Source organism: Helianthus annuus, chromosome 1, assembly GCF_002127325.2.
Source record: "Helianthus annuus cultivar XRQ/B chromosome 1, HanXRQr2.0-SUNRISE, whole genome shotgun sequence".
NCBI lineage: Eukaryota > Viridiplantae > Streptophyta > Magnoliopsida > Asterales > Asteraceae > Helianthus > Helianthus annuus.
In genome coordinates, this window is record NC_035433.2 from 7,182,571 (window position 1) to 7,199,613 (window position 17,043).

Genomic DNA, 17,043 nt, shown 5'->3' on the forward strand with positions numbered 1-17,043 from the left:
ATGTGAGTGAAGGTTTGAGAAGAAAGAGTGTGTTTCCAGGACGGTTTTAAGTTTGTGAGAGGGGCGACTTGGAGTGGGAGACAAAGAGAAACGGTTATCCGGATTGGTTTTTTAGTCACCTATTGGGGTGTAATCAAGTTTTTCCTAAAAACATAACTGATTCTTAGGCCATAGTGTATACAAGGAACAATTTAATAACCGAGCATATGCATCTCTTGTTAGCATGAACCATTTGGGAACTAGTTTAATACCCGTCCGGTGGACGGGTTACGTTGATGTATTATAGTAACAACATGAATTAGGGATGAGCAAATCGTTCCCGATACTGGTACCGAATTTACCGAACCGGGTACTTTTTCGGTACCGATTCGGTACCGACCTTTAGCATTTTTGGTACCGGTTCGGTACCGGTATTTACCAGTTTTTACCCTCAAATACCGGTACGGTACCGGTACCAAACCGTACCGAACCAGATATATTCGGTACCGGTACCCACTTTTGGGGATTTTCGGTACCGGTTCTTTCGGTACCGGGACGATACCGAGCTCATCCCTAACATGAACAACAAAGCTAATCTATATTAAGCGTACATAAAATTAAATTAGATATAGTCCATTCCCGTACATCTGAGTTTGCGCAGAGACATACACTTGTTGGAGGAGCGAAAGACATGAGTCCCAAACTACAGAGTTAAATAACAGTATGTTTAAAAATATTTTAGTTTTTAAATTTATATAAAGAAACAAAATGTTTGGTCTAGTATACCAGTGTGTAACCCGACCGTTTCAACCTGCCATTCAACCCAACCACTGTCGCTTGTTTCCATATAATAAACATAGTTGTAATTATTATTTAGTTATTTGATAATATTTTTAAACAGACCATTTCGACAAACCCGTTCTTACACAAACCAAAATGATCATTTTTTAAACGACCCACCCTGACCATTACCCATTTTGACCAACCATGACCCGTCTGGTGGACGGGTATTTTAAAGTCATCATGACAGACACACACATATATATGTTAATGAGAAGTTAAAGCCATTAAGCGATTTGGTGCAACACCCCAAGACCAGATGCTAATATAATTTCTTTGTTATTCCTTTCGAAACCACCCATATTTTGACTATTAAATTCAAAATAGCACTTTACAAACCAAGTCAAACAGGTCGGGATAGATTATTCAAACAAATGCAAAGTAATAATTCTATTAAAAATACACAAATAATATTAACACACAATAAAAGTAATAATAAAATTGTTGGTTTAACACCATGAGTTAATATTATACATCAACCTCAAAGGCATACCAAACCTCATGTTGGTCTCGTCTTATTAACAATATTCCCATATTTCTCACCATATTAATTTGTGTTTCAATAATAAACACAGGACAAAGAAGCAGGGGATGATCCTCTAATGCAGAAGAGAAACTAAAAGCTTGTTGCACATGAGGTTGTACATATATATAATGATACCATGCTATCTTTGTGTTGATAATCTTCATCATAGATTATTTGTGTCGATAATCTTCTTCATAGATTATTACAAAAGAATGACTATTATTTGTATTCATTAAATTGGAAGATAAGAGAATAATGTTACACCCTAGAACATACAAGTACACTATTCCAATATCAAGATCTACAAAATGTTAATTGTGGGTATGAATGAGTCACTTGCCTTGTATTCTCTCATTACACTTTTTTCCTGCAACTAATGGGACAAGGACCTGAATGTCACCTTCAACCTATACAAAAATGCTGGTCGTCTTGTGGATGATTTTGACAACTTGGTTTCTTCTAGTTTTTCATGTGAGTCAGGCTGTGAATTGAAGGGATTCTCGACATTAATTTTTATATCGTTTTTAAATTCTTGTGCACCCTCTAACGATCCCCGTCGAGTTCTTTTGATTGCAAGTACATGATCATTGTGAAGAATTCCTTTGTACCTGTCATTCACCAGCTTTCCTATTTAAAAATATGTTTTCTTCTAAATAAAGAATACTTGATTTGAACAGAATTTAAATCTAACATAGGTATGGCATCAGCTCAAATATTATTATCACTCTAATTAATATTTAATATTGATTTCTCTATTTTAATTTTTAAATAAATATATACATAACAAAGACATAAGCAAGTCAGCTCACCTTGTCACAACCTAGAACACTGGATTGTAGCAGCTTCATCTTTTCACTTATTTTCTATACCTCATCTGAAGAAGAAAAATAAAAGTTTTCTGTTGATTAATAATCTTTTATGTAATTATTCAAATATAAAGGAATAAAAAAGAGGTGTGACTATTGGAAATTGAGATGTGAAAATGTATAAGAAATCAAATGGTACCCTTTTAGCAAAGCTATGGCTATCAGTAACTTGGCCTCTTTTTTGAACGGCAAGGAACGACGTGCCAACCACTGTGACACCAGGCGCTGTGGCCAAGGTCGACTACTCGACTGCCACCAGCCCCTTGGCTCTCCCAGATGCGCGGAAACCCGACCTCCACCCGCCCGAAGGCATTCGAGAAGCGCCTGTTCGGACGAGTTTCATACCGTTTCGACGCGAACCGTTTGGACAAACAAATGCTAAAAGTCAAGCAAGATTACCTCTGTTGGGAAGTGATGATATTTCTTCTGTGGGAAATGATGATAATAAGAAGGCAGATGCGGGACGAGGTCGTGTCCATGTGTCACTCTAAACGTATTTGGTACAGCTTGGCTATAATACGATGCAAAAGCAGCATTGCCGATTCTTGGCATGCCAAATGTCGTAAATTGGATGTTCTTTGATCGATAAATAAGCTGTAAAAAGGTAAACAATTGGTTAATATTGATCCAAAATATAAATATTAAGAGATGGAATTATCATAGTTACCGCAAGATCCAATCCACAAAAAGCCGCCATAGCACCTCCCATTGAATGCCCAGTCACCATAATTTTGAGATCTCCATATGCCTCTTTTGCTCTACTGACACCATCAAGAATTCCTGAACGCATAATTGTATTATTGTAAGCAATAAAAAATCCATGATGCACCTGAAATAATGGAACCAAAGATTAGATAACAATATCACAGGTGCAAACACGATACGCAAAATTATGCCACATACACCTTCCCGTTTGTGCAACCAAAACAACCCCTTTTTAATTGACCCATTTTGACCAGAATCTGTTTTGACCCGAACCCATTTTGACCCGAACCCCTTTTGACCTGAACCCGTTTTGACCCATGACCCGACCCGACCTGACCCAACCCGTTTGCCAGGTCTGGATATGTGACAACGCACCACCAACTTCCCTGGCATAAGTGATGCAAGGTTCATGTGAGAAGAATAGATGCATCCCATGAACCCAACCATAAATGAATCATTTGTGCGTTCTTACAAATTAAAGAAAACAATCTGTTATAGCTAACAATTTAATTATTGCAACAGACTCTTACGGTTAACAATATCCATATCCCAAATCAATGTTCATTTAAAAAAAAGACTATAATCACATATCCTAAATAATTGTTCATGAAAAGAAAAATACTATAATTACAATCCAAATCATCAATAGTCATTAACTATGGTCAAATTAGGTTGACCATGAAGTAAGAGCAGAAGTTATGGATGTGGCAAACCTGATACTCAAGCTTCTAATTATCAAACCTGCAAGGAAGAACTTTATTAATTCTTCATATCTCAAAATTAGAATACCATGAACAAATCTAACTCTTTTGTGTATGCTTCATTAATTAGGGAAAAATAAAATGAAGTATAAAAAATCAAATCTAACCTTATGTGAGGTTTCGGGTGCTTCATTGAACAACCACCTACCTCAAAACCATTATTAGCATGGAATAACATTTGTTATCTTGAGAGTGATCAGGGGATTTTTTGATTGTTATGATTTTCGGATAAAATATTGGAGATTTTGAACAAAGAGGAGGATCATGATACTTCGTCTCTGGTTCTTGTGGTGTCGGTGGTTGCTTCATCTCATCGTTTCAGTTTTGAGTGGTTTCAACGGTGAAAGTGAAGACTGAATTGACGAAACCAAGATTCTCTTTTTGATCGATTTCACCAAAAACCCATCTGGGTATATCTAATGTGGAAATTATCGACTTCACAATTCAAGACTTTCTTGACTTTTAGCATTTGTTTGCAGCTCGGCTTCTCTTAGAGCCTGTAGCATTTCGAGAAGCGCCTGTTCTTTTAGTTCCCAAAGATTCTTCTTCATCATCCTAACCAAAAAAACTAATTATAGTTAGTACATTGAACAATTAATTAACACCAAAAGACAAAAAGACAAGCATAAATCTCTAATCATGATCAGTAGATACATATATATAATTCCACCCTATTATTTCAATATTATCATCAACATGAAATCAGGATTATAGTTCCATAAAAGCATGAAATCATGAACTAATTTCAAGAAGCATAATAATATATATCTGTCTGAAAGAGACTTGCCACTTTGTGCTACCATAACTCATGCTTAGCAAGTTTCTGAGAGTATCACTCAGATTCGAAGCTACATATCCGCTAAACAACGGGATAAGACCACAAACAAAATTACACACCAATTGACCACCGACCACGAAACTCGAGTGTTGAAGAAGAAAAGGTATGTGAAGCTGGCGAGAGAAATTGGGATGCAGAATTAGCAACAGTGGGAAATTTAGGTATCGACTTTGAACAAATTATAATAGATATCATTAATTTTACCCAATTTTATCCGATTTCAAACAACAAAAAATATAATCATAAGAAACCCTAACTAAAATCTAGATGCTTACCAGATCTTGAATGAAGAAAGCTTGAATGTAGGTTTGAGATCGCAATCGAAGAACGCGGTACCATCGGTGTGTTTAATTCTGTGCATATATCATATCTGCTACAAAAGGAAAGATGTATGGAGGAGAATATTTGGATGCAAGGGTCTCTATATTATATAAGACCACTGGGCAACTGCATTCTACCCACGTCCCACTTTCATAGCAACCGTGCCAAATGGAGAAGATGGGCCGCAAACCATGGGAACGTACACAACTGCACTGAACTGCCACCACAGGAGTTATTTTTTGGAGTTTAAGTGGCTGAGATTTAATCTCAGCCAAATCCAATGGTGAAGATTGATTTAAGAGTTGGTTACACTTAATGGGTTCCATATATATATATAATTTTGTGAGTGTGACAAACAAATTATGCTTGTCCTACATTATGATGCTTTTACTAATTTTAGTACCCTAGCCTTATGATACACTAAGTGACTCTATGGCGGTTACATTTTTTATGCAAGTTTTTAACACTCCACGTTTTTTTTGTATTCATTCATTTAGCTTGTTTTTGTTAATATCTAAGAGAATCCTACTAGTTTATAACAAATGCAGTTAAATAAGTTATATAAAATGTGTGTTAGCTCATGGCATTATAGTCTAGTGGCATCTTAGGAGTGTGATAAACTTTAGAGACCATTAGGTCCTGGGTTCGATTCCCACAAGAGAGTTTTCTCAGATTTATTGGGTTTTCTTCTGAATTGGTGTATAGGCGTTATTGCCCACTTTTCGCTAATGACATGATGATATTATTCTAATGGTCCGTCAGTGATACAAATTTGTGATTAGAAAAAAAAAAAAGACTTATAAGAGAAGCCTAGCTAGGAAGGAGAAAATAGAGAAAGAAAAGTGGGAGATTGTGAATAAATAAAGAAAATAGACAAAGAAAAGTGGGAGATTGTGAAAAGTAGGTGGTGTTTTTCATGTTTGAAGGTATTTTATTGGTTTTTGGGATCCATTTGATTACATTAATATTGTTATTTAACTACAAAACATATACTTATGTTCACAAATATCAAACACACATTCTTATTATATAATACATTAAAAACATGTAATTAATCTACAAATTCGAAGGTACCAAAACAACTCATTGGCCCTCCCTCCCTACACCATCATACCCCAATGTCTTGGTTCTCAACACCAACCGTTTTCAACTCGACCAAAGTGCTAAATCCAAAGTAACAAAGACAAAAGGAACAACAAACGAAGAACCAAAAAGATGGAACAATGTAATATCGTACTCTATACGTTTGTTTCATATATGTGTAGATATAACTTTGACTCACCTTTTATTCTTTTTTTAATTGTTTTCTTGGTAAATTAGATACAATGTGGTATTATTTAATTTTTAGGGGGATATATAATATCATCCATATATCGGAAAGACTACTAGGTGTTGACTCATCACTCAAGCTCTTGACCTTCACCAAATGGCACTACAAATTTGATTGATTATGATGCCATAGGCTATCGTAGAAATTATATCTTTGTTTTGGTCTTTCATGTGTTTTTATTCTTCTATTTGCAAATTCCTATTTTGTTATTTGGTGTCGTATTGTTATGTCATCCGTTTAGTCCATGTGGTACCACATTCTTTGAAGTATCGTTTTGTAGTACTACAACGGTGGTTTTCTTATGTGTTTTTTGTATCTAGTTTTTTTTATATGTCACTCAAATTGCTAGTTTTTTTTTCTAATACACATTGTACTTCTTTTAAGTTATAAATAAGCATGTCAAACAAACAATTTGTCTCTTCCTCCATGATATAAATAACTTTTTTGATAAATGTATGTTTATACATTTCTCTTTGTCTCGTAATATAACATACATGACTATCTATAAAGACAAAATGGCCTTATTTTAACTGAGTTAAACCTACATTACATTGTACAATATTTATTAAGGGGGGGGGGGGGGGGGGTAACAACATATATGTTGGTGTGTTGATGTTGACATGGTTAGTAGACATATAAACTGATACTAACGCTGACTCAATGGAGGCATAAAGTAAATGATAATAAAGCTCAAGAAGTATATTGTGTATCCAATATAAGTCAGAAGCATCATTACCAACTCCATGATGTTCAATATCAACACCAAAGCGTGAGACAATAACCTGACGCATGGAAGACCAAGATAATAAGTTATGACCCGAAAACACACAATAACTAGAAGTTGATCTACGAGTATCCGGACATCCACCCTTAGTAGCATCATAAATATACTATGAGATGATATGTAGATGATGCATATAGTTGTAGCATGTGATATAAAATGTTTCTAATGCAACAAAGAATACACTTGAGGGCGTTAAAGTGTGGATAATGCCTATATAAACAAACTTGTGAAACTACATACGAGATGGTTAGTCTAGTGAATACTAAATATTGTAGAGAACCAACACAACTTCGTTATTATGAGGGCTCCTCAACTTGGGGCCCCTTAAGACCAACGTTGAGTTACTATCAACAACAGTAGTTGCGACTTGCAGTTAGGCGTACCTTCACGATCCAAAATATCTCAAACGTATTGTGTTTAAGATAGAAACATCCATTATTTATTACGAGAAGCCATAATACCTAAAAAGTAGTTGAGAGGTCACAAGTCACTCATGGAAAACTCAAAACTCAAATAAGTGATAAGACGACATACCAAGTCATTAGAGGAACTAATAAGAATAATGCTATTAAAAAAGTAAAAGAAAACTTGTATATGGACTTACTTTGATTACTTCTAATCCCATTTTTAACACTTCATACACATCTATATGGCTGTATATAATCTTCTGGAAAAACTCTTGATCAACTAAGATTATCAATACACTACTTTGGTATTTTGAGTCTAAAAATAGCTTAGAACACCTTATTTTTCTTTCTAAATGTCAGCATTTTAGCCTTTTAAACCTCAATTTCAAACGAACTTATTCGGATGGTACCTGTTAGTTCTAGTCAGTAATTGGTAGGTAAAACACTCTTTTGCTTAAAACTCTATTGTTTGTCAAATTTGATCAAAATTACTAAGAATGTACTTATGTTTGGCTTGGGTTCATGATTATTAAATTTTAGTAATTAATAAACATCATTTGTGATGTTTCTACTTTTTAAACACTAGAAGTCACAAGTTCTCAAGATAGGGTGTTAGTCACAATTCTTCAAAACCCATCTTCTTGATCTCAACAAATAAGTTTTGATGGTTTCTGACAATCAAAGATGACAATTTGACAATTCTAAGTTAGTAGACACTTAACAAAACAAGGTCTTTTCATTTGGGTTTCTTAGTTTTCTTAATTAATATGTGATTTCTTTATATAATTGTCCTATATATATACATATATATATATACATACAGGGGGCTGCTAGAATGAGAACCACCCCGAGTTGTAAGAACCGCGAGAACTACACCCCACGGAGCGCCGTTCGCCATGATTTTTTTTTTACAAGTAGATGTGTGTATTATAAACACAGCCGTAAAAAATCATGGCGAACGGCGCTCCGTGGGGTGTAGTTTTTTACACCACAAGTTTGGTGTTTTTTAATTTTTTTTCTTTTTTCTTTTTTTTTTTCACCAAACTTGTGGTGTAAAAAACTACACCCCACGGAGCGCCGTTCGCCATGATTTTTTACGGCTGTGTTTATAATATAAACATCTACTTGTAAAAAAAAATCATGGCGAACGGCGCTCCGTGGGGTGTAGTTCTCGCGGTTCTTACAACTCGAGGTGGTTCTCATTCTAGCGGCTCCCTATACATATATAGGAGAAGGATCCGTTAGGAACCACCCTTTATTGCGAGAACCAATGTGAACACAACCAAAAATACCTAAAAAAATCTAAAAAACACACAATTTTTTTAATAAAAATCGCTACTTTTCGTCAATAAACAAAATTATTTTTTTTTTGAAAACTAAAACTAGCGATTTTTATTAGAAATATTAAAAAAAATAAAAAAAAAAATTGTGTGTTTTTAGATTTCTTAAGATTTTTTAAAGTTTTTTTGGGGTTTAGCTTTATAGTTTAGTTTTGAGTAAACTGTAATTTTACCCCCTGAGGTTAGGGGTCATTGGCATGTCTACCCCCTAAGGAAATAATTGCAATTTTAACCCCCACTGTTCAGCCTTATGTCGCACTTTTACCCCCTGGACCATCTTTCCGTTAGATGTTAGCGACTTCTGTTAATGGTCAAAGGGTAATTAGGTAATTTCGCTTTAGTGTTGACCTGCAACCTCATTTAATCACCAATTCATCACTTTGAAACCCTGAAGTAAACCTAAATCGAAATTGAAGAGCTCTGCACCGGCGATCAGGCATTCTTCAACAATTACAGCAGATTAGAAGTCTGTTAGGAGCATGGATCTTCGATTGTGGAAGATACGAGCTGAAGATCAGTATTTCGAACCGGGTGAAATGTACCGTAAGTGACATGCAAGCACAAAGGGGTCTGAATTAGGTAAAAGTTTAACTTTTTTCTGTGTTAATTTGTTGTTGATTTGTGTTTACAAGAGAAACCCCATCTCAATTTACCATTAAAATTCACCGTGGAGGTAGTTTTGTAGAAAACCCAAATAGGAGATACCTTGGTGGGAATATGAACTACATTGATCATGTAGATTGTAGAGTGTTGAATATTGATGTTTTAGAGGAGATGATTAAGAAATTAGGATACAATGATGGTTTGTTTTTTTGCATTCATTACAAGGAACCGTATTGTTCGTTGGATTTTGGTCTTAGGACATTAAAATGTGATGTTGACTTAGTAGGGGTTTTGCTAATGTGCGTCAAGGAGCCAACATGATAGACATGTATGTTGAACACGGGATGTCAACAATATTGGAAAATACAAGTGAAGGTCCTGTAGGGGCATGTAAAGCAATTGTTCCAGCATCATTTACAATAAATAATCAGAATCAAAGTATGAATGAAGATGAAGAAGAGAGTGAAGGAAGTGATCCTGATTATAAGTATGTTGAGGAAAATAATTTGGTTTATGAAATAGAGGTGGATATGCAGAGGTTCAGGGCTAATGTTGATTTTACTAGGGAAGAGCTAGATGGTTCAAGTGATGGGGATCATGATGATGACAGAAGCGAAGAAGGTCATGTGCCTGTAGACCTAGAGGATTTTGAAAGTGGATCGGATGAAAATTCAACCCTTAGAGATAAGGTTGCAAGGAAGATAAGGAGGAGAAACAAGAGTACTTCAAAAGGTCCAAATGATCTGCCATTCTATATTGGTCAGCTTATTGATGACAAGAAAAAGATGAATCAGATGGTGAAAGATTATGCTCTTAAGGAAAGGAGGGATGTGTTTATTCTAAAAAAATGAATTGTTAAGGTATAGGGTAGTATGTTTTGGAAGCAATCCACCACTACTTGGTCCTGTAAAAAGAAAGGGAGAAGAGGGGCAAAATAGTAAATGCACCAAAGTAGGGCAAAAATACAAGCACCTTAAAAGGCATACCAAGCCCATATGTCCTTGGACAGTTCACATCTCAAGGAACACAGACAAGGATAAGTGGTGTGTGAAGACCATTCATAATCAACACAATTGTTTGACAACAAGGGCTGTTTCTTTGTATACAATGAGTTCGATTGCCAGAGAGATCCAACCTATGATTGAAAGCAATCCAGACATGCCAATTCAAGCAATCCAAAGTCAACTGCTTCGGAAGCATCAACTTGAAATATCACTACATAAGGTCTTCAGAGCCAAAAGGATAGCAACTACGAAGATCTATGGTGATTACCAAGTACAGTATGGTCTGCTAAGGTCATACTGTGATGAACTTCTAAAAGCCAACCCAGGTAGTACAATTAAAATTGATGTGGAGCCATGTGGGAACTCAGCTAGTCCTACAAGGCAGTTTCGGAGGGTTTATTTTTGTTTTGCCTCTATGATGAGAGGATTTAAGATGATTGGAAGACCATTGCTGGGTGTGGATGGTTGTTTCATAAAAGGTCCATTTCCTGGACAGATCTTGAGTGTTGTTGGTATTGATGCGAACAATAGCATATATCCAGTTTGTTATGCCCTTGTTGAGGCAGAAACAACACAAACCTGGAAATGGTTTTTGCAACTGTTGAGAGATGACCTAGGGTGTACGGTTAACTCTTGTTTCACCTTCATCAATGACAGACAAAAGGTAATAAGTTGTTAAGGTCATATTGTCTTAACTAAAACCTTGCAAAAAACTTTTGTAGCAAAATATTGTCATTAATTGCATTTTGTATCACAGGGTCTGATTCCTGCTATGCTAGCTGTTTTTCCTAATGCTGAGCACATATTTTGTTTGAGACACATTCATGAGAACATGAAATCCAAGTGGCGTAGAGATCTTTACAAGAATTTGCTTTGGTCAGCTGGAAGGAAGACATCTATTCCATCCTTTAACAAAGCTATGGAAGAAATTAAGACAACAGAACGAGCTATGTATGACTGGCTGAATGAGATCCCATTCACCGCTTGGTCAAGAGCATATTTTTCTGGAAGAGCTAAATTGTGATATGTTGCTGAACAACATATGTGAGGTTTTTAACAGACAAATCGTAGGAGCAAGGGACAAGCCGATTATCACATGCCTAGAATTCATTCGGGAGTACATGACCAAGAGAATAGTGAAAGTCAAAAAAATACAAGCAAAGTGTATGGGGCCACTCACTCCTCATGCCACTGAGGTCTTCGATGAGATCAAGAAACAGGCTGCTGAAATGTCTGTTTTAATGGTTGATTCGGAAAAGTATCAAGTCACAGGTCCGAGATCACAGTGTGTTGTGAATGTTAAAAATAAAACTTGTGCATGCAGGAAGTGGGATTTGACAGGGATGCCTTGCAAACATGCAGTTGCATCCATATGGGATATGTCAAGGAATAGCATTGATGTTGACATACCAGAAGAGTGGGTGGATGAAGTGTATTGGCTGTCAACATAGAAGAAAGTTTATTACAATGTCATAGAGCCAATCAACGGGCCGGAGATGTGGACTCCTTCAGAGTGTCCAACAACACTCATCCCACCAAAGCATCATACACAAGTTGGAAGGCCAAAGAAGAAAAGAAAGAAGGCATATGGTGAAAAAGAGCTTGAGCAGGAGTTCGACAAAGGAGGTAAAATGACCAGAAAGGGTAGTAGCATCAAGTGTGGTAAATGTGGGAATATGGGTCACAATGTCAGGAGCTGCAAAGGACAAGGGGCTGAACAATCCATTGCTTCACAGGAATCACACACTGCCACTCAAGGTGCACCAGTTTACAATCTTGATGAGTGATGGATAGTTTGTAAGTTTGGACTATGTTTGTTTGTTTGTCAAGTTCGTTCAAGACAATGTTTGGTTTGTACCTTTATGTTTGGTTTGTTCAAGACAATCTTAGGTTCTACCTTTATGTATGGTTTGTTCAAGACAATGTTAGGTTTGTCAACTTTGGTTTGTACCTTTATACAAATATGGCTGCATGTTTGTTTACAAATATTTATGTTTGGCTACTTTAGTACAAATAAGAGGCAGAAAGTGAATCGATTACATTACATTGCAACATTTAGTACAAATAAGAGGTCCAACATACAAACTTAAAACCAAACAAAATCTAGCCTATTTCCAGTGACAATCATCCAAACAAGACCAATCCGAATCAGAACCATGCTCCCCTTCATATGGGTCAAAGTACCAATCATCATCTTCATCCCAATATGTGTAATCCCATGCATGTTCCAGCACTTCAGGGTCATAATCCTTTGTCGGATCTCCGAATATCTTTTCATAATCAGTTTCTTGCTCCATGTAAGGTCTGAGTATCTCAGAATCTTGATCCTCAAAGTAGACATAACTGTCTGGTTCTTCGGCTGCAATGACGTCTTCATCCTTACCAACATCTTTGTCTTCATCCGTCTTCATCCTTACCAACATCTTTCACAATGTCAACATCCTTACCTACACAATTACAAGCAGGCTACCAAAACAAACATATAATAAGAACTTGAAAAAGACCATTGCATGAAAACAAACATATAATAATAACTTGAAAAGACCATTACAAGCAGGCTACCACAACCAAATCCAGTTTTTCCACAATATACTACTTAACAAAAAACAGTAGAACAATCAACACCCAAGTAATCACAAAGTACATCTTCAGTTTCAACACATCTCCATTCTTGTACCAACCCAACTGTTCTTTGCACTTAGCCAACTCATCAATTAAACCAGGCATTACCTCTCCGCAAACCGGACATCCCTGTTCTTCACCTTTGTCAGCCCATCTTAGGAATCCACATCCTCCAACCTATTATCGGACATCATAAGCAAGACTTTCCAACAAAGTTAAGATTCAATAAGCATAAAACAGAAGAAACTTACACATCGAATATACCAACGACCAGGATTAGTTGTCGATTCTGATTGTTTCATCACTGTTTTCGCACCACATGAACATATGATGTCTGAATGTTGAGTTTTGCCCTTCAATCGAAGCACAGATGACGAAGATAAAGACATGTTCAGGGCACTGATCAGAGGGCAAAGAATTGAGGGCAGTGAATTGAGGGATTGAGGGCAGCGATTGAGGGATTGAGGGCAAAACGTTAGCGATTTAGGGCAGTGATTGAGGGATTGAGGATACAACCTATTTATGGGGAAGATGAAGGGTAGTTTGGACTTTTCACTACAAACTAACGGTAACAATAACGGAAAGATGGTCCGGGGGGTAAAAGTGCGACATAAGGCTGAACAGTGGGGGTTAAAATTGCAATTACTTCCTTAGGGGGGGTAGACATGCCAATGACCCCTAACCTCAGGGGGTAAAATTGCAGTTTACTCTTTAGTTTTTAGCATTTAGCTTGGGTGGGGGTTAGATTTTCTTTTTAGGTTTTTGGGGGGTGGGGTGGGGGGTTAGGTTTTTTTAGGTTTTGGGTGGTGTAGTGGGTTTATTTTGTTGTGTTTACATTGGTTCTCGCGGTTCTCGCAATAAAGATGGTTCTCGCATGAAGGTAAGAAGAAGCAAAAAATAAAATAAAATAAAATATTTTTTATTCCTACGTACGTTTGTGTTTTAATTTTGGACATAATAATTAAAAGTTTTATTTATATACGTAAACCAAAAAAGAAAAAAAAAGATGGGTCTTTCATCTCTTACATATGTTATTCCGGCCTTAATGTTTATATATGTAGTGATACTAACGAGTTGATGCCAACTCACGCGTTACTGTGGGATGTTAATTATAAATATTTTAGTGTCACTCTGTTAGATATTAGATGCGAAAAATCCCTAATTAAGTTTATTCAAAACATTTATTTTCTTGTTGCATTATCCGTAGCCTACAAAACAATGACAACAACGAAATCCTATGTTACTGTATGGTTTATATAATATCCTCAAACAAATCATATTCGAATACGTATACCTATGAGTCTATGAATTCGAATTTTAAACAAACTAGTGCTATTAAATCTGCGCGTTGCGCTGGAAATCCTTGCGTTGCATCGTGGGTGGGTATTAGTTTGTTTAACTTCGGTACTGACACTTGTTATAGCAACCAATAGAGAAAAAACTAAAAAAAATCATGATATGACCAAAAATATACCAACACAGCGGGAATTTGATCGGTATTGGTTTGTTTTGTTATGCCACCTATACTTGTTACAACAACCCATAAAGAAAAAATCTTGATATGACCAAAAAATACCGACACGTGATTTACATGGATAAAAAACAAACGTAAGAACCAATAGAGAAAAAACTAAAAAAAAATCATGATTAAATAGTTACTATTCATTTAGTTTGTCTATTAATAGTATACAATACACAATACAATTAAATAACTTAAACTATAAATATGAATCAAATATAATAAATAAAACTATCAGTTTATTATTATCATTGATCTCTTGGATCTTGGAAGCCACCCACCCTGTGAAATTAACCAAATTAAGGTCATCCCGTTTTATTGATCGAAATAAAAATAATAAAATAATTTGAAACACTATGATCATTGTTACTTGTTGATTAATGAATCACAATCACACCACTTCATTTCATGTATATTATTGTTCCGAATATTTTCTTTCTTTATTTTTTCATTTAACAACAATTTGAGATATATAAGTTGAAATTAATAGACAAAAACAACTAAAAGTTGTAATTGCAACAGACCCACTTGATTATAGAGAACAACATGCTACAAAAATCAGATGTCGAATCAAGAAACCCATGTGTTCAACAAAATCAAGACAAATTACAAAGCAAGATTTACAAACGAAGTCAGGTTTATTGGTATCGTTGCAAGTAACGGACTTCCGGAGACCATCGAATTGGAAGTTTTGAAAGTGTGTAAGGGTATGGTCGCGTCATTCGGATTGTTAATCATAAGGTAAGACGCAACCCTTGTATTATACGGCTATGTATAAAATGAACTAAAAAATGTGACTTTTAAACAAATGAGACATAACCCAAATTGTTAATTATATAAGGGTATAATATAAAAAAACACCCCACATACATAGTGAAACAATGTATACTCCTTACTCTTACTTTTTTTTTACCAATGATCAACATACCTCTTTCTTTCTTTCTTTCTTTTTTTTAACTAAAATGACAAATTTTAAAAGATATACACTTACGCATATAAGGTTAGAAATAAAATAAAAACAACTCAAACTATAGGTGTGCCCAAAAATATGCTCATACCCAAAATTAACACGTGTATATGTGTGAAAATGAGTTTCACCAACATGCTCACCAATCTCTTTATGACATCATCTTGTTATTGAACATTGGTTGTATCTATCCCTCTAGCCACTTGCTATGTGCTTTGCTGTTTGTTTTTATTAATGAAATTTCTTTGCCAGTAAAAAAGTTATTGAACACTGAGCATTAACAATATTAACATGCAATATGGTAAAAAATAATCAACAATATGTATTGTTTCATTTGGAATAATGAGCAAGTTGATTATCCTGTTTAACTATTATATGATGCTTATCAACCAAAGTTAGGTGGTGTTTGTTCATCTAAAAAAGATATGCGCAGACTCTTCTATATGCGTCGTGTAGACCACGCGCAGACATTGCCATATACAGACTGTTTGTTTGTCCGAAGACGTTTCATTAAAAAAACGTCTGCACGATCTCTTCTTGTTGTAGACTTGGCCCAGTCACTTTTAAGATCTTCTATGGTCTGCAGGGAGTTAAACACCACCACCACCGTACACCACCCACCGTCCACGTCCACCACCCACCAACACCACCACCACCACCGTCCAGCACCACCTCCACCCACCACCATCATCCGTACACACGTTAAAAAACAAATAGTCTTCTTCTTACAGACTGCAGAGGTTTGGTCTACCTATTTTTCAATATATGTCTGCAGATGTGGTACGCAGACTACATACGTTTTACCTTTTAAAAACAAAGTGTAACTTAATCATTTGAGTTTAATATCACTCCTTCAAGTTTCTTAGACCGTATTAAATATGTGTTATAGTCTTTATACATGACAGATGATATAATAAAAATTGAGTATGTGTTTTGCCTTAAACAATGGATTATGTTAACATAGATTTTAATTAATACCGATTCGGCATTAAATCACAGAGACTCAACAATAGGCCCAAGATTCGGGAAGCCCATTAAATAATTGCTAGATCCAGCCCAACCAAATGCATCTTCATCAAACTTTTTGTTTTGATTTTTTTATCGAATAACTCTCACACACCTTTTAAAACTACTTCTAAATATACACAATTTTTCTATAACGGGGCTTAAATCCTTAGGTAGCGTTCGTTTCATGGAATGGAATTAGGAAGTTTTTCTTTGTAAAATTGATCTTGGTTGGGGGAGGGAGGAATTTGAAATCCCATGAATTTCTTTAATCAATGAAATTTGTGACTATTTCAACATTCCTTAGAAATCCTTCACTCTAATGAAGGAATGGAATGGAATGTTGAAATAGTCACAAATTTCATTGATTAAAGAAATTCATGGGATTTCAAATTCCTCCCTCCCCTAACCAAGATCAATTTTACAAAGAAAAACTTCCTAATTCCATTCCATTCCATTCCATGAAACGAAGGCTACCTTAATCCCATGTAGAGCGATACATTATTATCACCCTTTTGTACCACTGAGCTTACAACTCTTTAAGTTACATACTATTTTGAGTAATTAATCAAGATAGTTTCTTATTAGGGTGTTTCTATATGTGCACCACCGAATATGGTGTCTCA

General features: G+C 35.6%; 2 protein-coding genes across 9 annotated transcripts; one reads left to right on the forward strand and one right to left on the reverse strand.

Annotated features, from left to right (window-relative positions):
* Window positions 1–1,547: 1,547 nt before the first annotated feature.
* On the reverse strand, window positions 1,548–5,073 carry LOC110943791 (probable feruloyl esterase A). Of its 8 annotated transcripts, none has more exons than XR_004868605.1 (7): window positions 4,791–5,073; window positions 3,785–4,628; window positions 3,630–3,657; window positions 2,879–3,040; window positions 2,351–2,805; window positions 2,155–2,219; window positions 1,548–1,953 (listed from the first exon to the last, which is right to left on the reverse strand). XR_004868605.1 is itself a non-coding variant. In XM_022185527.2 (3 exons), exons 1-3 carry the CDS (start codon window positions 2,999–3,001, stop codon window positions 2,305–2,307), a joined length of 549 nt encoding a protein of 182 aa, XP_022041219.2. In that variant the 5' UTR covers window positions 3,002–3,623; the 3' UTR covers window positions 2,226–2,304. The 8 variants fall into 8 exon arrangements, 1 of the variants encoding a protein (XP_022041219.2); XR_004868606.1 differs by having other exon boundaries at window positions 2,611–2,805; window positions 2,879–2,991; window positions 3,785–4,232; window positions 4,791–5,071; XR_004868604.1 differs by having other exon boundaries at window positions 3,785–4,245; window positions 4,791–5,071.
* Window positions 5,074–10,407: 5,334 nt separating this feature from the next.
* LOC110930488 lies at window positions 10,408–11,755 on the forward strand. The gene is made up of 4 exons (XM_022173827.1): window positions 10,408–10,968; window positions 11,062–11,255; window positions 11,365–11,562; window positions 11,629–11,755. The coding sequence occupies exons 1-4, from the start codon at window positions 10,408–10,410 to the stop codon at window positions 11,753–11,755; spliced, it is 1,080 nt and encodes a 359-aa protein (XP_022029519.1).
* Window positions 11,756–17,043: the final 5,288 nt, after the last annotated feature.

Bases quoted from the DNA above. Each gene is read 5' to 3' on its own strand.
- LOC110943791 (XM_022185527.2), bottom strand. From the start codon at position 3,001: ATGCGTTCAGGAATTCTTGATGGTGTCAGTAGAGCAAAAGAGGCATAT. The intron at 2,806-2,878 runs GTAACTATGATA...ACCTTTTTACAG, and splicing joins TTTGTGGATTGGATCTTGCG to CTTATTTATCGATCAAAGAA. The intron at 2,536-2,610 runs GTAATCTTGCTT...TCGTCCGAACAG, and splicing joins ATCATCACTTCCCAACAGAG to GCGCTTCTCGAATGCCTTCG.
- LOC110930488 (XM_022173827.1), top strand. From the start codon at position 10,408: ATGAGTTCGATTGCCAGAGAGATCCAACCTATGATTGAAAGCAATCCA. The intron at 11,256-11,364 runs GTATGACTGGCT...GGTTTTTAACAG, and splicing joins AAGACAACAGAACGAGCTAT to ACAAATCGTAGGAGCAAGGG. The intron at 11,563-11,628 runs GTATCAAGTCAC...TTGTGCATGCAG, and splicing joins TTAATGGTTGATTCGGAAAA to GAAGTGGGATTTGACAGGGA.